Source organism: Lepidothrix coronata, unplaced genomic scaffold (genome assembly GCF_001604755.1).
Source record: "Lepidothrix coronata isolate B3197 unplaced genomic scaffold, Lepidothrix_coronata-1.0 Scaffold24, whole genome shotgun sequence".
NCBI classification, from domain to species: Eukaryota; Metazoa; Chordata; class Aves; order Passeriformes; family Pipridae; genus Lepidothrix; species Lepidothrix coronata.
The window spans coordinates 1,662,682-1,682,009 of NW_016690204.1; the positions used below are offsets into that span (position 1 = coordinate 1,662,682).

General features: G+C 61.6%; 2 protein-coding genes across 2 annotated transcripts in view; both read right to left on the bottom strand.

Annotated features, from left to right (window-relative positions):
- Positions 1-863: 863 nt before the first annotated feature.
- RHBDL1 (rhomboid like 1) lies at positions 864-6,394 on the bottom strand. Its single transcript, XM_017808759.1, has 8 exons — positions 6,306-6,394; positions 4,078-4,236; positions 3,617-3,841; positions 2,766-2,914; positions 2,570-2,682; positions 2,215-2,315; positions 1,476-1,536; positions 864-1,401 (listed from the first exon to the last, which is right to left on the bottom strand). Exons 1-8 carry the CDS (start codon positions 6,342-6,344, stop codon positions 1,130-1,132), a joined length of 1,119 nt encoding a protein of 372 aa, XP_017664248.1. The 5' UTR covers positions 6,345-6,394; the 3' UTR covers positions 864-1,129.
- Positions 6,395-8,580: 2,186 nt separating this feature from the next.
- Positions 8,581-19,328, bottom strand: part of WDR90 (WD repeat domain 90) — a 46,976-nt gene continuing 36,228 nt past the window's right edge. The window contains exons 39-53 of the mRNA XM_017808673.1: positions 19,129-19,182; positions 18,718-18,770; positions 17,933-18,041; positions 17,462-17,563; positions 16,744-16,842; positions 16,216-16,324; positions 15,831-15,951; positions 14,684-14,768; positions 13,456-13,601; positions 13,274-13,374; positions 13,071-13,201; positions 12,553-12,633; positions 12,241-12,363; positions 11,895-12,097; positions 8,581-10,278 (exon numbers count right to left, since the gene is read on the bottom strand). Coding sequence (XP_017664162.1) covers positions 10,161-10,278; positions 11,895-12,097; positions 12,241-12,363; positions 12,553-12,633; positions 13,071-13,201; positions 13,274-13,374; positions 13,456-13,601; positions 14,684-14,768; positions 15,831-15,951; positions 16,216-16,324; positions 16,744-16,842; positions 17,462-17,563; positions 17,933-18,041; positions 18,718-18,770; positions 19,129-19,182 — 1,635 coding nt within the window. The 3' untranslated portion in view covers positions 8,581-10,160. The remainder of the gene's footprint in view (positions 10,279-11,894; positions 12,098-12,240; positions 12,364-12,552; positions 12,634-13,070; positions 13,202-13,273; positions 13,375-13,455; positions 13,602-14,683; positions 14,769-15,830; positions 15,952-16,215; positions 16,325-16,743; positions 16,843-17,461; positions 17,564-17,932; positions 18,042-18,717; positions 18,771-19,128; positions 19,183-19,328) is intronic.

Consider the following 19,328-nt stretch of genomic DNA (forward strand, 5'->3'; position numbering starts at 1 on the left):
AAGCTCGGGGGATCGGCGGAGGGGTGGGAGTGAACAGAGGGTTGTGGGGTGCAGAGGGGCTGTTGGGTTCTAGGAGTGAGCGGGATGTGGGGGCACAGAAGGGTGTGGGGTTGGATGAGGTGGGGGCTTGGGGGCTGGATGGGGGTGTGTGCAAGGCTGAAGTTTGGGTGCGTGGAGCAGGCGGGGCTGGATGCGGTGGGGGGTGGTCTCGGTGCTGCAGACAGCCCCCCAGCCCCACACCCCCCACACACCCCCACGCCCCCCCGCGCTGCCAGCCCCGCGGGGCTCGGCCGGGTGCCGCTCCACTTATCCCAGAGTTTTCTGCTCCAGTAAGTCCCGTGCCCGGCTGTGACCCCCCCGCCACCGCCCACCCCGGGGCCAGCCAGCCCCGGCGCCCTCCCCGCCTCCCACAGACCCAAAATCTCCCCCGAGAGAGACACACGCCCCAGCAGTGTGCAAAATATTTATTTATACTCCAAAAAGGTCGGGGGGGGTCAGAGCGGGGAGCCCCCCTGCGCCCCCATCCCGTGGCGAGCCCCCCGCCCCGGGGAGGGCGCTGGCAGCAAAGCGGGGGGCCGGGGCGCGGGGAAGGGGGGGCTGCGCCCCGAGGGCACTGCCGAAACGAGTTGTGCCGGTCTCAGCTGGTTCCTGCCGGGCTCTCCCCATATCCTTCTTTTTTTTTTTAATTCCTCTCTTTCTTTTATTTATATTTATTTTGGCGTAGAAAAATAAATCGCTCCTATTTTGGCACCAGTCCTTCTTGTGAAAGTGCAGGTCCTGGGGGGCAACGAGTGTTGGCCCCCACCCTGGGAAGGGGGTACAGGAGCCAGCGAAGGGGTCCCCACACTCGGCTCCTTCCGGGGGGCACATCCCGAGCCCTGCGGGCACCCCGGGGGGGGTTGCGATGCCAGGGCAGGGCTGAAGCATCCTTTGGGGTGGGGGTACAGCGCAGGGGGTCGGCAGGTACATTCGGGGGGCGCAGCCCGGGGTGGGGGGCGGCGCGTTCTGTAGCACCGAGGGGGCAGGCGGGCGGGGGGTGGCCTGTCCCCATGTCACGCGCGGGGACCCCCCGACCCTCCACCGGGCCTGGAAAACAAACCAACCGAAGGGCCGGGGCGGGGGGCGTGGGCTATGGCGGGGGGGGGATCTGTGCTCCCAGCAGGTCGTAGGCGAAGATGTTCCAGAAGACGGCGAAGAGCAGGAAGGTGCCGTAGGAGAGCAGCAGCACCCACCAGCCGCACTGGTCCTGCAGGCTCTCCTCGTAGCTGCGCAGGATGGTCAGCCCCATGCTGATGCCCACGATGGCCCCCGCCAGGTGAGCCATGAAGGACGGCTGCGGGCCCGAGGCCGGCAGCGGCGGCGAGAACCGGAGCCACACGGCGCGACCCACCTCGGAGCTCACTGCGGGACACGGCAGGGCTGAGCCCACCCCGGCCGCCCCTCCCGCCCGCGGGGGATCGGGGGTGGGTACTCACTGCACACCAGCGCCAGCACCATCCGCAGCAGCTTGTAGGGGCAGCGCATCCCGGCCCAGTTCTGCGGGAGAGGGACGGATGGATGGATGGATGGATGACTGGACGGACAAGGGGCTGGCACCAGCGATGACCCAGCACCAGGGCGTAGGCTGGTGCCATACCCCCAGTGCTCCCCGTGGAGTTCCCCCACGTCCCTGCTCCTCCCACCCACACCCACCCCATGATGCCACCCAAGGTGCTCTCCCCTGTAACAGTGCCCCCCCCCGATGCCACCCCACAGCATCCCCCCTCAGCACCCTCAGTGTCACACCATGCTGCCCATCCTACGGTGCCACCCACCCCATGGCACAACCCCCATCAATGTCACACAAGCACACTGACACCCACCCCCAATGCCACCCCACAGCACTTCCCCCCAGTGTGACACAAGGCTGCCCATCCCACAGTGCCACCCACACCATGGCATCCCCCCCTAATGTCCCACCAACCTTCCCACCCCACAAACAGCTCCAACCCATGGTGTCACCCAGTGGTATCCCCCACCCAATACTACAGCGTGCTGCCCACCCTACAGTGCCACCCAGCCCCAATACCACCCCATGGCATCCCCCTTGATACCCCTAATGCCCCTCTCCCTCCAATGTCACACCATGACACCCACCCTCCAGTGCCATCCACTCCATGGCACACCCCCCCCATGCTACCCCCCTCGTGCCCCCTGTGCCCCCTCCCCACTGACCATGACGACGTTGGCGAGGTGGGCTGAGCAGAGGGCGTAGACCCCCCCTGAGCCCCCGACCAGGGGGGCCCTCATATCAGTGATGGAGACAGTCAGGGAGCCTGGGGGCACAGACAGGGCTCAGCACAGAGCCTCACCCCCACAGCATTAATTAATTACTGTCCACATTAATTAATTAGAGGCTGCATTGCCCCCCAGCCCCCTGCCAAGTGACTCTGGCACTGCAGGGTAGTACCCAGCAAAGCCCTTCACCCCCATCAGACTCAGGGTGCACCTCCCCGTGCCCTCCCTGGGGCTGGGGACAGATGGGGACAGATGGGGACAGATGGGGATGGCCCCCCCGGGCAGCACCCACCTGCCAGGACCCCGGCCAGGTAGAGGAAGCTGATGCGCAGGATGCCGTGCACCATCTCCAGGGGCACCCCGATCATCAGCTGCAGGAGGGCGTTGAACCCCAGCTGCTCCAGCCTGCCCGGGCACAGGAGGGCACAAGGGGGGCTCAGCCCGTGCAGCCCCCGGGGTGTCCCCGGTGGCCCCCCCGCAGGACCTACCCCACGTGCATGAACATGTAGGTGAGGAAGCGCCAGGCCCTCGCCCGGTGCCCGGGGTGATAAACCAGGGGGCTCTTCATGTACTCGGGGTGGTAGGTCTGCAGCACCCACTTGTTCAGCCGGGCCCCGTAGCAGAGGAACACGATGATCTGTGACAAAGCCCATGGCTGTCACCCCCCAGCACTGCCAAAACACTCCCCCATCCTTCTGTCCTGGGCTGGAGGCACCTGGCCTCTTCACCCCAGGTCCGAGACCCCAGAGGATGCCAGAACATCACAGCTGGGGTCACCTGTCCCCTCTGCTCTGAGTCTGAGCCTCCCATGGGCACTGGCGGTAGAACTGGGGTCACCCATCCCCTCTTCCCTTAATCTGGGTTCCACATAGGGGCATGAGGACATAACAAACAGGGTCCCTCATTCCTTCACCTCAGATCTGAGCCCCCCAAGGGCACCAGGCCATCACAACGGGGGTCACCCATCCCTCTGCCCTGGGTCTGAGCCTCTGTATGGGCACTGGCACATTACAACCCGGGCCACCCATCCCTTTACCCCATATCTAAACCTCTCCATGGTCACCAGGACATCAGAATGGGGTCACCCAGCCCCACTGCCCTGGGTCTGAGTCCCCCATATGGGCACAGAGATGTCACATCCAGCGTCACGCGTCCCTTCGTGTCAGACCTGAGCCCCCTAGTGGGCATCAGGACATCACAACCAGGGTCATCCATCCCTCCTTCACTGCAGGTCTGAGCTCCAAATCTCAGAACCAGAGTCACCCACCCCGTCCACCCCGAGTCTGAGCCTCGCCGAGGTCACCGGGACACTTGGGCGGGGCTCGGCCCTGCCCCGCACCTGGGTGAGGGTGACGGCTGCCATGAACACGGGGGGCGGGCAGGTGCGGTGCTGGTAGAAGTACCAGCGCCGGTCCATCTCGCAGGGCAGGATCTCGTAGGCCACGTAGCGGACGAAGCGCTTGTAGAAGCCGAGGCCGGTCTCGTCCAGGAGGACGTCGCGGGGCAGCGCCCGCTGCCCGTTGGCGATGGCACGTTTGAAGCTGCTCGAGCGCTTGCTGCTGATCTGTGGGGAGAGCCCGGGGGGCCGCGGGGGCCGCGGGGCTTGTGGCCACCCCCTGCCCAGCCACCCCCTCATGCCACAGCCCGGACGAGCCACCTCAAGGCCGTGCCACCATCCCATGCCCCGGAGGGCCCACCGATGTCTGCCTCCCTCCCCAGGGGCACAAAGAGGTGCCCAGTGCCCACCCCGGGCTGGCACCCGGCCTCTCGCCCCCGTCCCCGCGGCCCCTTGGCACTGACCAGGTCTACCAGCTCCTGATAGCAGACCTGCCCCTCGTCGTTGCCCTGTGCCAGGGCCACCAGCATGTCGAGCTTGGCGGGGTCCAGGGGCAGCTCATGGCTGTGCACCAGGCTGGCAAACGTCTCCACCCCGATGAAGCCGGTGTTTTCGGGGTCGAGCTGTGGGGCATGTCAGGGGCATTACTGGGATGCTGGGGCTGCGACTCTGTGGTTGGCTGGGGAGACCACCCGGTGCCCCTCATCGTGGCCTTATGCTGCTCCGTAACACCAGTCTCTGCCTCTGTCAGGGACACTACAACCTGCCCCCCCTCCAGACCCCGCACCATGTGGGTGCCCCGTGCCACACGGGTGCCCCGTGCCGTGCCGGTGTCCCCATCTCCCCGCGGAGCAGCCAACACTCTCCTACTCAGTTATTTCTTGCCGCCAGCAGCCTGCCAGCCAGGAAGCCACCAAGCTAAACACACGCGCAGCCCTGGCACCAGCCTCCTCCTCCTCCTCCTCCACCTCCTCCTCCTCCTCCACCTCCTCCTTCTCCTCCTCCTCCCCTGCTCCTCCCGTCGCCCTTGCCACTGGGATTCACCACACCCTGTGCCGGGGCACCCTCTGCCATCCTCGGGGCTCCCGGAGTGAATTGGGCACCCTGAGCCCTCCAGGCACAGCGCACCACGGGGTACCCAGCACCACGGGGTACCCGATGTGGTCCTGTTCATGGAGACAAGGAGCCCAGGATGGCACAGGGAGGATGGAGATTGGGAGGGGGTACCCATGGTTGGAGCACAGGGTGGCTGGGACCCTGAACCCCACAATGACCCTGAAATTGTGTTAGGTTTGCTCCTTGCTTCTGCGGGGAATGAAACAGAGGAGAGGAACCTCGTCCTCATGGGATGGGCAGGAAGGGGAATGCTGGGGGAATGGGGTCACATCCACACCAAGGTGGACACCCTGCCCCTCCAGCACCATCAGGGAACAGCCACAGCCTCTTTCCCGAGAAGGGTTTGGCTGCCCCAGAGCAGGGGGCAGGGGTGGGACACATGGAGTGGGATGCAGGGTGGGATGTGTGAGGTACAGGGTGTAGGATACAGGTGCAGGCAGCACTTGCATCCTCAGAGAAGCCACCAGCCCATGAGAGCAGCCCCAGCCGTTGGGATTTGGGAGCGTCCTGTCCCCTCTGCCCCACACACGTCCCCCACAGGTGCCACGTGTGTGTGTGTCATGCTGGGACCTGGCACACACTGTCCCCATGCTGGCACACGCCGAGCTCACTGGCCTCAGGAGCCCCGGCAGCAGCCAGGACGCCCCTCTCTGCTTTTAGGGTGCAATTTCCCACACCCCAACTCCACTGGCCCCCTATGCCCCTCCCCAAGAGGGCTTGATCCCCAGTCCCCCAGCCCCCTGATCCTGCTGGGTTCCCCCAAGTCCTGCTGTCTCCCAGGAAAGATGCTGCTCATCCCTGAGCTGCTCGGGGACACATGGAGCCCCAGAGCCCGAGGGTGGGTTGACACGGGGGACAGCACCGCAACTCCCGGGCTGGGGGACTCAGCCAAGGTCATGGAGCCAGCCAGGGGTGAGGGGGAAACAGTTCATTTCCCTGATCCCCAGTAAATTCTGTCCCCATGCCCAGGGGAGAGCAGCCAGCTGGGCCCGGGGTGGGTGGGGATGCAGGGACGAGCCGGCGGAGCTCAAGAGGGGCTCCTGGGGGCTGGGGGTCAGTGGGAGGTATCGCCTCGAGCCCCCATCCTGCCGCGAGCGCCAGGATGCCCCACGCCAGGCAGCGCTGATGCTCCACGGCCCGATCCCGCAATCAGGTCACGGGGGTGGGTGCAGTCCCCCGCCTCGCCGGGATGCCCGATCCACGGCACGCCCAGGGCCCCATCCTGCACCCAGAGCCCACGGGCGGCGCCGGGGCTCGGTGCCCAGCACCCCCCGTCCTTGAGGGTGCAGCGGGCAGGATCCGGCCCGGGGCTGGCGGAGGAAGAGGCCACAAGTGAGCCGAGTTGCGCGTTCTCGGCGGCACGGGGGGGGCGGGTCCCCTGGGGCGGTGACGGGGGGCAGCGGGGGACGCTCGCGGGGGGTGGCACGGCCGCGGTCGCCGCCCTGGATGGGCAGCGTTGCCCGCTGCGCGCCAGCCGAGCCCGGTGCGTGCGAGCATCTCCCGCCGGGAGCGATGCCCGGCGCAACACCCCCCCCCGAGCGCAGCCCGGTGCCCGGTGCCCCCCGGGCGGACTCACCTGCTCCTGGATGAGCTGCAGCAGGGAGCTCCTGTCCATGCACCCGGCGGGCGGAGGGCTCCGCCGCTCCCCCGCGCCCGGGGCCGGCGAGCCGGGCAGGGGAGCGGCGCGGGCGGCGGGGGCGGCGGCGGGGGCGGCTCTCCCCGCCAGCCCCGCGTTGCGGCGGGCCCGGGAGCGAGCGGCGAGCGGCGGCGCCGGGAGCCGCCGATGGCAGCGGGGAGACGGCGGCGGCGGGGGCGGGCGCGGAGCCGAGCGGAGCCGCCCCCGCCGCAGCGCGCGGCGCAGCGCCCCCCCCTTCCCGCACCCCCCGCCGCCGCCGCGAGGGGAACCGGGACCCGTCCCGCCCCGCCCCGCCCCGCCGGCGGCACCGGGACACGGCACCGGGAGGGAGCCGGCACCGGGCGCTCTCAGCATGGGATGGTGCCGGGAACCGGCATCCCGGTACAGCTGCGGGCATCCCGGTACTGGAACGTGTATCCTCACATGGCTGTGTGCATCCCGGTACGGGGACCTGCATCCCGGTAATGGTACCCACATCCGAACACAGTTACAACATCCCGGTATGACACCTGCATCCCAGTATCGTATCTACATCCCAGTATGCCACCCACATCCTAGTACTGGCACCCACATTCTGGTACAGGTACCTGCATCCTGGAGTGGGTACCTAAATCTCAGCACTGCGAGTCATATTCTGGTATGGTACCTGCATCCCTGTACTGGTACACACATCCTCATACAGTGCCTGCATCCCAGTATGAATACCTGCATCATGGCATGGGTACCGGCTTCCAGTGTGGTACCTCCATCCTGGACCAGTACCTGCATCCTGGTGTGATACTTGCATCCCAGTGCACTGTCTGCATGCTGGAATTCACATTCCACTTCCAGTACCTGTGTCCCAGTACAGGTTCAGGTATTCCAGTAAGGTACCTGTGTCCCAGTACATGTTTCTGCGTCACGGTACAGCACCTGCATCCTGGTACAGGAATCCATATCCTGGTGCAGTACCTGCATCCAGCATGGGCACCTGAATCCTAATATGGGTACCAGCATTCCAGGTACCTGCTGAATCTGGCATTGGTGACTACAAATGTTCTCTCCATTCTGACCCTGGACCCACAGGCTAGTGGGTGCTCCCACTGGTACGGGGGGCACGGGGCTGTCCCCTGCCCCAGCATAGCACTCATGGGGCAGCCTGGCACTGGGTCCCTTGAACTGGCCCCTTTACGTGATATGCACGGTGTCACCCAGGCCAGGCTCCCCTGGGCCCCCAGTGTGTGCTGGAGCCTCCCCACTCTCCTGGGCCACGGCTCAGCCCCACTGTGGGTGCCTGGGGAGCTCTGGGCCCCTCAGCCCTGCCAGTCACCTTCCTTGGGGACTGTGTGGCCACGGGTGGCCCACGGCCCTGCCATGCGTGTACCCTGTCCTACACCCGTGCCTGCCCTGGCACAGCATCCATAGCTCTGGCACACCAGTGCTATTAATACACACCGCTGCACGTGGGCCCGTGGCTCCCACGGGATCCAGCCTGGTTTGGAGTCACCAGGGAGCACCGCGTGTCTCGCCCGCCTTGGCATCACCTCCTCTGCCCTGCATGGCATTGGTTGTGTTCCCCAGCACCCCTGTCCCCTGGTTTGCCGTGTGGGAAGGGTTTTCTCTCCCACCCCACAGCCTAGAGGGACTCCCCTACAAGTGTGGGAGCAGTCTGGTCCCATCCAGCCTCAGGGCAGAGGCCCTGGAAAAAGCCTTTTCCCAGGCTGTGCCCACATTCCCTGTGCCCAGCGCCCATGGCTGAGCCTGCAGAGACAGAAACAGCCAAGGGAAAAGCTGCCATGGGAAAACAGGAGCAGGGAGGGGAGACAGCATGGCCCCAGGAGCTGCAGGGAAGGGGGAAGCCCTGAAGCCCACATGGGGATGGGCACAGAGAGCCACCGCTGCCGGGGCAGCTGAGCCTCCTGCTTCCCAAGGGATCCTGGCAGAGCACCACGGGAATGGACCACCTCCTTCCCCCTCTCGCCTCTGGCTGGCACTTGTTGCACAGGGATCTGTGTCCCCAAGCACCAAAGAGCCCTGGGCCAGCCCCAAGCTGTCCCACTGTGCCAGGCTTCAGCTTCTGCCCTAAATCTCCATAACCACCCCCAAACAGGGCAGCCCAGGCCCTTGGGGGTCTCCCTGCTCCCACCCCAGTCTGTGGAGGCCCCAGGCTTCACACAGCCTCGTCAGGGACGAGGGTCCTGCTGCCCCAGGTGACACAGGATACAGCGTGCAAGGGGAAGGTGTGTAAAAATTTATTTTGTTGTAGAGAACAAACCTAAAACATCACAGCTCCAGCAGACGTGGAGCAGGGACAGACACCAGGCATGGGCCTGGGGTGGCAGAGCCACACATGGTGGGCATGGAGAGGGATAAAGACACGGCAGGGACATGGCCCTGGCAGTGCCAGGAACCAGGGGCCAGCAGCACGTGGGCGCCCGACCGGCACAGCAGCTCTGGCACAGGCAGGGACCCCCCAGCTGGCCAGTGCTGGGGACTTTGGGCACCACTGTGGGACTGTTCCCTGAGAGATGCTGGTGGCACCTCTCATGCCCCTCACTGGCTCCAGGCCACGGTAAAACATTTAAATAGACAGAACACATAAAAAAGCAGCTCCAGGTGCTACCTCGGAGCTGCCCCCCCAGGCTGCCTGCAAAGAGACCGACCCTGAGTGTGCTGGGGGAGCCCAGGCGGGTGTCTCTCAGCCAGGGGCTCATCCAGGCTCCCCGTGGAGGGACAGGAGCCCAGGGGTGGGTGCTGGCCTTGCTCTTTGGGACTTGGAGACAGGGGCACTGTGGAGCTCTGACCCCAGACTGGTGCTGAGCTCAGTCCCGGCTGCTGATGCCAGCTCAGGTGCAGGCAGGGGACAGGGGAAAGGAGCTTCCAGTTGTACCAGGAGCCTCACACTCTGGACAGGGCCCTGCAGAGGGGACAGCAGGACGTGGGCTGTAGGGCACAGCGTGCCATCAGCTCAGTGATGGCACTGCCAGGGAAGGACTGTGGGCACCCAATGCCCTCAGAGACTTGTGAATACTGGTGACCATGAATACTGGTGGCCAGGGATGGGGACAGGATGGGCCATGCAGGTGGCAGGAAAGGAGGGCAGATGGACCCAGAGCCCAGCACGCAGCGGGACTCACATTTTTGTGCAGAAACAAGAGCCTGGGACAGACCCTGGGTATCACTGTCCCCCCTCACAGCCCAGGGCTGCAGCCACTGCATCTCAGCAAGAGAGGCCAGGCCTGACCCCAAAACACCAGGACTGGGGGCTTTAAGTGCCTGGCCCTCCCTCCCCAGCTGCCTTTCCCTGGCTGAGGGAAACCAGGACAGGAGATGGAGATGTGCCCCAGGGAGCTGGAGCCATGAGCTCATTTGACAGCTCAGCTGCTGCTGGAGCTCCCAGGGGCTCTGAGAGCATTGACCACCTCCCAGAATTGAGGCCACCAGCACAGCCCTCTGGGGAGGGGATGTGCCCGGCCCAACAGACACTGAAACACTCACGTTCGAGCTTAAAAACAAACATTAAAAAAATTTAACAGAATAAAAGATGAGGGTGATCCTCCAGCTGCTGGTGAGGCAGATCCCCAGCAGAGCTGCCTGCCCTGGTGCCACTGGGGCCAGGAGGCCACAGGTTGAGGCTGGCTGGTGCCAGGGATCTGTCCTGCTGGTGCTGAGAGGTCTGGTTTCACTGGCCCTGCAATCCAGGCTGGGGGAGAGGAGGATTTCCTACCAGGGACCAGCTTGAGGCAGGGCCCCTCACCAGGGTGTCGCTGGGGACAGGGAGCTGGTGTCAGGGGGGGATGGGGTGCAGAGTGGCTCTCATTTGTTCTTGGCCAGCACACGGTACAGTGTGAACCCCACCAGCGCTGTCACCGCGGCCCCCAGGGCCACCCGGAGCCAGAAGGATGCGACTCCCAACTCCACAGCATTCAGGTGGCTGCAAGGAAATGGAGAAGAGGCTGGTGAGTTCGGCTGTCCCAACGCTCCCCACCAGCCCACAGCGCTCCCACCCCACACATGGAGATCTGGGGGGGCCCTGGGGGGCACAGGGCAAGCACAGCACTGGGGGTTACAGCCCAGCTGAAGAGGAGGCTCCAAGAGATTCCCGGCCCCACATGCCGGAGTACCCGTCACCTGGCATCATCATCAAGCCAAGGGGTGGCTGGTGGGATGGATGTGGCTGTCCCCTCCCCTGGCCTGGAAACAGCACACCAACACCTAAATAATTAGTAGGAGCACGGAGGTATCTGCCTTTCTAGGTCAAGCTGCCTTTCCAACCCCAAGTGACCCAGGAGCGGGTGCCACGGATCCGCCGGCACAGCCGGTGACTGGGACCGAAGGGCAGTGAGGGAAGGAGCCCAGCGTACACATTCCCTTCCTAAACACGTGCTGTCCTGCACCAACCTGCTCCTCTCCGAGGAGAGGCACATCCATTATTCATTCCCCACTACATCGGGGGAGCACAGCCAATCCCCAGCCCTCCATTACGCTGTTATTTATTTATACCACATACCCTAAGATATATTAAGAATATTTAAATTTTAATACTGCAGAAAGGGGGAAAAAAAAGCGTCAGCTCTAAAAATAAAGTTGTTTATTGAAAAGAAGCTAGAGGGAAAACTACTCACTAGTAATCCCATCCTGCCTTCCAATGCTCCCACATGTTTCTCCCTGCAAGGGCTCGGCCCCCAGCGCTGTGCTCGCTCTTCCCACCCCTGGAGCAGAGATTCCACACACAGCCACGCTGTCCTTCTTCCCACATGCCCCCTCACCTCCCATGACCAGCCTGGCGCTCCTCCTACTCCGTTCCCAGCCCCTGTGGGATGCAGTTCCTCCCAGAGGGAGGCTGTGTGACACAGGTCTCGCTTCACTGACCTCTTTTTCAGTCTGATCCATCTCATCAGGAGAAAATTGCTGCCACTCCCCCCGCGGGCCTTGGCAAACTAAGCTGGCTACTCCTCTCCAGCATTTTTTATCTTAGGCTTCAAAAATAAACACTCCTGTGGCAGGATCTATCTAATAAATCTGCCAGAGACAAACATGAGGCAGAAGAAAGCCTCCCCACTTTGCAAATAGGGGAAGAAACGGCCTTTCTGTTTCAATTACTTCCATGAAGAGATCACAGAATCCCAGAACCATTGAGTGGTTTGGGTTGGAAGGGACCTTAAAGCTCATCTGGTTCCTCTCTCCTGCCATGGGCAGGGACACCTTCCACTAGCCCAGGTTGCTCCAAGCCCTGTCCAACCTGGCCTTGGACACTTCCAGGGATGGGGCAGCCACAGCTTCTCTGGGCAACCTGTGCCAGGGCCTCACCACCCTCACAGGGAAGAATTTCTTCCCAATATCCCATCTAACCCTGCCCTCTGAGGGCAGTGGGAAGCTACTCCCCCTCATCCTGTCACTTCATGCCCTAGATGACACCAAAATCACTAGATGACACCAAAAGCTGGAGAGAAACAAAGCAAAAGCAATGTGTCAGAGGTCAGGTTTGGACACAGCCCCCTCCCCAGGCTTTGCTCCCAGCAGAGCCCCTTCCACAGGAAGGATACTAACGGGAAGGTGGCAGCAGTGGCCAGCTTGGTGTAGACAGCAGTGCTGGGTGGTCCCTGGCAGTGGCAGGTGAAGGGAAAGGGTGGAGGGAGGCAGTGCTTGTAGCAGAACTCAGCTGGGGCCAGCCCAGGCTGCTGGCTGGCTTCTGGCAGGTCCGTCTTGGAGGCCACGAAGACACAGGGGATCTGGCTGTCCATATAGTGCTGCTGCAGGGACAGGAGAAAGCCCAGCGAGGGGTTAAGTGAGCAGCCCCCGGGGGATGTGGGGCTGCCATGAAGGCTGGAGTCCCACAGGGGCCCTGTGGTCCCACAAGAACCCTGTACAGTCCCCCAGGGTCCCAGCCAGTTACCTTATAAACAGTGGCACAGTAGCTGAAGGATTTGGGGTCGCTCAGGTCGTAGACGAAGCAGGCGACGTCGCAGGCTGTGTCTGACGGCTTCGTGAACGTCGAGTCGGCGCTGACCTCATACAGCTGGAGCAGGAGGGGAAAGGACACAGGGCATGTCACTACCTCAGGGGATCAGCTGTTCCCCTCACCAGAACAGGAACGGTGCTGGCTGATCGCAGCCACAGCCCAGCCTGGGGTGCTGGGATATGGGAGGATACAGTCAGCCCTGCTGTGAGCCAGGCACTGCACAATTCCCTCCTCCTCCAGACTTACTATGAGGTATTTCTCCTGGCCATTGACCTGCACCGTGTTGATGCTGTAGGGGGATGGCTGTCCCGGGTTCTCCTTCTGGGCCTGCCAAGGACAACACTGTCAGACAGTGGGGACATGAGCAGTGCTTGCTAGGGGACAGCATTTCAAACTGCCCTGAGCCCCAGTGGCCTAACAGCCACCTGAAGGGCAGCCAGGGCCTGCCACGAGATGTGGGGCTGTTCCTAACAGGCAGGGAAAGTCAGCATCACTGTGGTGACACTGGGGAAATATAGCTGCCTGGAAAAGGCACAGCCCTTCCAGATCTTTGGGACAAGCAGAGGGAGTGGGCCCACTGCCTCAGCCAAAATTATGGATGCAACAGCCACAGAACCACCAGCACGCAGGGGGGTGTAAAGCATGGGCAGGGAGAGCATCACACAGGGGGCAGGGAGATGCCACCATGGGATAGGTCACTCCAGGACCTCCGGCTCTGCCTCCTGCTCCTGCCCAGCGTGGCCGGACAGGGAGCAGCCACTCACCGCCAGGCTCCTGCCGAGGAAGGCCTGCAGGAAGGCGGACTTGCCTGCGCCCCGGGCTCCCAGCACCTTGCACAGGAACACATTCCTCTGGGTCTGCCCTTTCTCCAGGTCAATCCTCTTCTCCCGGGTCACTGGCAGGAGAGAGGATGGGTGAGCACAAGGAGGGGCCCGAGCTGTGACAGGAGGGGAGGGCATGGCTGTACCTGTGAGGGCCTGTGTCTGCGAGTCCTGCTCCGACAGGATGGGGTAGCCCAAGTAGCCCAGGCACTCCAGGCAGTGCCGTACATCCAGGTAAGCCACGAGCCTGGAGAGACAGAGCAAAGGCGAGAGGGTCAGCGAGGGCTGAGTGATGTGAGCAGGGCTGGGGGAGAGGGACTGAGCTTACGTCCACTGGCAGAGGAATCCATGCAGGGAAAGCAGGCCTTTATCAGTGGTGCATACCGTGTTGGAGAGCTCGGGGCCCCAGGGCACGCAGGGGAACACGCTGAAGAAGTTCTGCAGCTCTGTGTGCGAGAGGGCTCCATCTTGGTCCTGCCAAAACAAAGGGTGTCAGCAGGAGAGCCAGGACACAGCCCACGCCCAGAGGGGTCCCTGGCACACTGGCCATCTCACTGGCTGCTGTGGAATGACACAGGGATGCTGTCAATGGCAGGAATTGATCACAGCCAGAGCTGGGTGAGCGTGCAGAGCCTGTGCCCCAGGGACTGCCAGCACTGCATGAGAGACAAGCCAGTGTGCTTTGGGATCACAGCTGGAACCAGGCACGACCTGCACTCCCTACAGTCCTGAGCTGCTGTTCTGGCTCCCCTGGGGCCAGCTGTCCCACAGCCTCCACGGGACCAGCCTGGCCTTCCACACTGCAGGGTATCTAGCCCAAAGTCTGTGTGTGGCCACCAAGCAACCACAGACCAACACAGCACCCTCAGGCTGCTGTGCCTGAAGGAGAACTGCTGGCACCTGGGCACACAGGGATGTGCATCCATTCAGTTCTGCCATTCCCTGTGGCCAGAGCTGAGGCCATTCCCTGGGCACATGGGGACGTGTGTCCGCTCAGTGCTGCCATTCCCAAGCTATTCCCCGTGGCCACAGAGCTGCCATACCCCAGGTGCACATCAACATCTGAATAACCACTCCAAGCAGGTGCATTCAGATCCAACACATCCCCTCCTCCCACTCTCCAAGAGCCAGAGTATGGTACAAATGGGTTGTTTTCTCTCCCTCCCTCGGGCCTGGCAGCCCTCCACAGGGCTGGCAGCTGTGCAGATGCTGGTGCTTGGTCTGTGGCTGCAGGCCAGCAGCTGTGCCCGCTTCCCTGCCACCCTGCCTGCTGCAGCCAGGCACTACAAGGGGCCATGCCAGCTTGATCCTCATTCAGACCCAGCCCTTGAAAGCCCAAACTGCCCTTTGGTCAAGGGTAGTGACCACCACTCATGTGCCTGACAAGCCATCAGACTACCAACAGCTTGCTGTGACCACTTTCTGCTTCCAAAGCCTTCCAAAGGGAATGCTGTGTCAGAGGAAAGCCCTTCACTGCTGCTCCGTGGGCTCCCTGGCACAGAGGGGTGGGCAGGGGAGCAGCTGTGCCCAGGTGTGCAGGCCCAGGAGAGCCCCACCTTGTCGTGCTTCTCAAACAGCCGCTGCAGGAACTGGTATCCCAAGTGGTTCAGCTCTGTGGAGCAGCCGGGGGGCACACGGAACCTGTGGGAAAAATCATGGAATCATTACGACTGGAAAAGCCCTCTGAGATCATTGAGTCCAACTGTTCCCCCAGCACTGCCAATGCCACCACTAACCCGTGTCCCCAAGTGCCACAGTCACACAGCTTTTAAATCCCTCCAGGAACAGTGACTCCACCACTGCCCTGGGCAGCCTGTGTCGGTGCTTGACAAGCCTTTTGATCAAGAAATTTTTCCTAAAATCCAACACAAACCTCCCCTGCATCTTTCATATCTTATTTTCCAGTTCAAATAGCCAAATAAGCCTCCTCAAGCCCCGAACAAAGGGCAGTGTGTGAGCAGATCTCACCCAGAGGACTCAGCTCCCCACTCCCTCCTTGCTCAAGGCCAGCTGTTGCCTCCAGGCCTGGCTATTCCTTGACACAGTCCCCTTGTTTTGGGGAGAATCCCCTGAAGGTGCACAGAGGCCTCTCTTTGGCACATCCCAAGCAGCCAGAGAGATGCTGTGCCCTTGCTCCACCTCATGCCCAGGGCTCCAGCAGAGCACAGCACTGCCCTGGGGTGCCATCCACCAGCATGTCCCTGTCACCTCCCCACAGCCTGCTGTCTGAGGAGAGGAGGAGGCAGCTCCAAGCCAAGCCCTTCCATTCCTGCCAGATCCCCACCTCCAGGGTGGCAGGGAGCAGAGAAGAGACAGCAGCTGCAGAATGAGCCAGGAGGGCTGTGCTGACAGCTCACTGCTCCTGACAGAGCTGCTCTGCCTCGGCTCAGGCAGAGACAGAGCAGCCTCCAAAAGCCCCTGACTGATGTCAAGGCAAGTCTGGGACTTCATTCCCCACCTCCCTGCCTGTCTAGATCAGAACCAGCAGCACAGCCAGCAGCCCCAAGGCCTGTTGTACTTGTCCCCAACCCCACGTGTCAGCTCCTGCCTGCAGGGGAAGGCGAGGGCTGTGAACCTGACCCTGACCTAAGGGTCCACAGCAGCTCCAGGGCGCAGGAAGGATCCAGCCAAGGTGCTGGGGACCCCCGAGCCGTGCACCACCAGGGTGTGACCCCTGTCCCCCGCCCAGGGCAGGACACGCACTGTGGGTACAGGTAATCGTCCGTCAGCTCCAGCTCGTCGTCGTAGCCGAAGCGGCGCAGGATGGTCCAGGTGGTCTCGTGCCGGCCCCTCTGGATAAAGAGTGTGTTGAGGAAGAGGAAGCCTGCAGGAGAGATCAGGGGCTCAGGCAGTGGGGTCAGCTCAGCCTCAGGGATCCACTCCTTGGGACTGTGCTTTCCCCAGGAAAACAGGCTGCTTGGACACAGAGATCTACCAGCCCAGCAGGCTCCAGCTTGCTTTAACAAGAGGGACTAATTAGGCTTGGAATGAGAGACACAAGGCTGGAGACAGGGCCCTTCAGGATGTGCTGAAGGAGATGGGTCCCCCCCATCCCTTGGGAAGAAGTAGGGAGCCCCTGTGCTGTTACCATTCAAGGTCAGGCCGTTGTCCTGCACCCCGTCTGTCGTGTTCTTCCACACAACCATCTTCACATCCTCCAGGGCCTGTGGAGCCAGTGGGTTTCCAAAACAGGACTTCTGCCTCCCAAGGGAAAGAAGGCCACTGTCAGCAAAGCACACAGAGAGAACAACCCTGTCTCACCAGCTTCCCTCTCCCCTGGCAAGGGATGGGGTTTCAGGGAGAGAAAATCCACCCAGCTCAGGGATTTCTGCTTTAGACCTTGACCAAACCCCTGTTCTTCAGCATCCCAATAAGTTGGGACTCTCTACATCTCTAGAACCTCCTGGTCTTCCCACAGCAGAGCAAACTCAATCCAAGCTTAGGAAGATAGAACCTCATGTGCTCAGAAATGCACCCTATGGTGCTTTAGGTGTGGAAAAGAAGTATGAATGGGAACAGGATGGCCGTGTCAGGAGAAGGCTGGCTTTTGCCTGCTATTGGATGGATAGGGAAGCCCAGGGACTGGGGAATATCTCAGCTCTGCAGCCAACCCTACCTGGAAGTAGTTAAGTTCATCATCACTAAGGATCTGGTTGTTATCCTGGTCTGAGAGGTTGAAGATCCGGGTCAGTGCTCGTGCACAGGTGGGTTTCAGCTGCAAGGGACCAACCACGGTGACAAACGGCACCAGCCTCAGCCTGGCCCTTCCTCCTGCAACCCCATACACAGTGGGTTCCCTTCCTGCACTGCCTGGGAACACAGCCCAGCCAAGCACCCTCTGAGGTGGGAATCATGGAATCATTCAGGTTGGAAAAGCTCTCCAAGATCATCAAGTCCAACCGTTCCCCCAGCACTGCCAAGGCCACCACTAACCCATGTCCCCAGGTGCCACATCCATATGGCTTTTACATCCCTCCAGGGATGGGGACTCCACCTCTGCCCTGGGCAGCTGTGCCAGTGCCTGACAACCCTTTCTGTGAAGAAATTTTTCCTAATATCCAATCTAAAGTGAAAAAAGACAGTCCATAGGGAATTCTTCTCCTGGACCCTTCCCACCATGGCTAACAGATGGTCTGGAGCACGAGGGCTCCTGCCCCAACACACCCCGGTCCTTGCAGGTCTCTCTGGCCTGGGTATGCCCAGCTGGCTGTGCTGAGCACAGGAATGAACACCATCTCCTTGTCCTGCCTGTGTCAGCCCAAACCCTCCACCTTCCTTCCCAAAGCTGCACACCAGAGCACTGTGACAGGAAGAAGACTCTCCCAGGAGCCTACCTGCTTCTCCTCCGGGTCGTAGAGCGGGGCAGTGGGGTGCAGCACAGCTTTCTGGGCGTAGTAGAAGAGCTCAGAGATGTTCTTGAGGTTCTTGGCAGAGCACTGCGGATTCAAAGGAAAAGACAGCTCTGGGAGCTGATGAAAAGGGGCAGGAGGAGGATGACACGAGCTCCCTGAGCCAGACAAGTTGTGCATCAAAACACAGAGCAATATTTGCCCACCATGAGAAAAAATCAAAAGGGAAAAACCCCTGGGTTTTGCTCTGGTTTTGCTGTGCCCATTCCACAGCCCCAGAGCCAACACACAAAGCACAGAATGCCCAAATCACAGGCTCTCAACCCCCAGACACGGGGACTTCTGCAGAGCAGTGTCAGCAGGGCAGCCCTCCAGAAGCAGAGGCTCCCTGACTCACACCAGATCAGCACTCTGACCCCTCAGGGAAGCTCTGCAGACACCCTCCAGTTCCCTCACCTCCACACAGGTCTCAATCTCCGAGAACTGGTTCATGATGGGCAGGATGACCTCCATGGAGCTGCCCATCTGCAAGTCAGACTTGTTTCCCACTAAAATAATGGGGATCCTGGCAAAGACACAGAGCACAAGTAAGGCCACCCCTCCCTTGGTCCCAGCACTGTCCCAGCCACTGGTGCTCCCATGGGGCAGGTTGGGGAGCCCCCACCCCTCCTCTGCGAGGTCCAGAGCAGCTTTCCTGCCTCCCATGGCCAGGAGCATCCATCTGGAGAAACAAACTGCCTGATCCTGCTTAGGCTTTCACCCAGCAACAATATGTTCAGCAGTCTTTAATCCAGCATAGCAGTCTTTAATCCAGCATAGCAGCCTTCTGCCTAAGTGATCCACACAGATTGCAGCTCAGAGATTCCCTTGGCAGCCTCCTTTCTCTGTCTGGCTGAGAAGAGATCAAGGGGAAAGAAGGATCCCTCTCCAGTGGCCCCCTGCCTCAGCTGGATCTCTGAGGGAGAAAAGCCCACATGTTCTTATGCTACAAGTGGTCTAGCCACAAGCCACAGTCATGGAATACTTTTGATTGTAAGGGACCTCAAAGATCATCTCATTCCACCCCCTGCCATGGGCAGGGACACCTTCCACTAGCCCAGGTTGTTCCAAGCCCTGTCCAACCTGATCTGGATCAAAACACAAAGCTGGTTTGGTCTCAGCCCCCTCAGGAAGGTGGTGGGTTCCCCACAGTCCCCAGAGCCCCCCAAATCTGCACCCACAGATCATGCCACACATGGTACCTGGATCCCTTTTCAAGTCCCCCGTTCACCATGGGAATCCACTTTGTGCGAATCTGGAAGGTGAGCAGAGGGTGTCAGCACAGCCTGGGGAGGGAGAGGCAGATCCCAGGCAGACAGCAGGGCCCTGCAGCCATCTGCTCCCCAGCATTCCCCCGCACCAGCAGGCAGAGCAGACCCAGGGATGCTGGATACCAGTGCAAGGATTCAATCAGCCTGTTCTGAGGACAACCACCAGTGTGGGAGCAAGCTTGTTCTGTGCTCAGCCTCTGCCTGCAGGGGTCTCAGACCCCAAATCCCCCACAGGGCTGGTATGTGCTCACACTATGCAAGGGCAGCATGGAAACCCCAGTGCTGGGAACCCCTTCCCCTCTGGCTCTGCTGCTGAGGCAGGGCTGTGGTGGCACCTGTTACCTTGTCAATGGTGGCCTCCTTGGTGACATCGTACACCACACAGACCACGTTGGCCTGCAAGAGAAGCAGCAGAGGGTGGTGAGGGGGTCCTTGTGCACACCCACAGCAGCAGGGAATGCCGGAAACGCAGCCGCAGCGGCTGAGTGCACGTGAGTGAGGACACGTACACAGCCCTTCACACACAGCCCTCCTCACACAGC

Coding starts and splice junctions, on each gene's coding strand:
- RHBDL1 (XM_017808759.1), bottom strand. CDS start 6,344: ATGGACAGGAGCTCCCTGCTGCAGCTCATCCAGGAGCAG. Junction 2,683..2,765: donor TACATGTTCATGCACGTGGG/GTAGGTCCTGCG, acceptor GTGCCCGGGCAG/GCTGGAGCAGCTGGGGTTCA. Junction 1,537..2,214: donor ACCTCGCCAACGTCGTCATG/GTCAGTGGGGAG, acceptor CCTCTCCCGCAG/AACTGGGCCGGGATGCGCTG.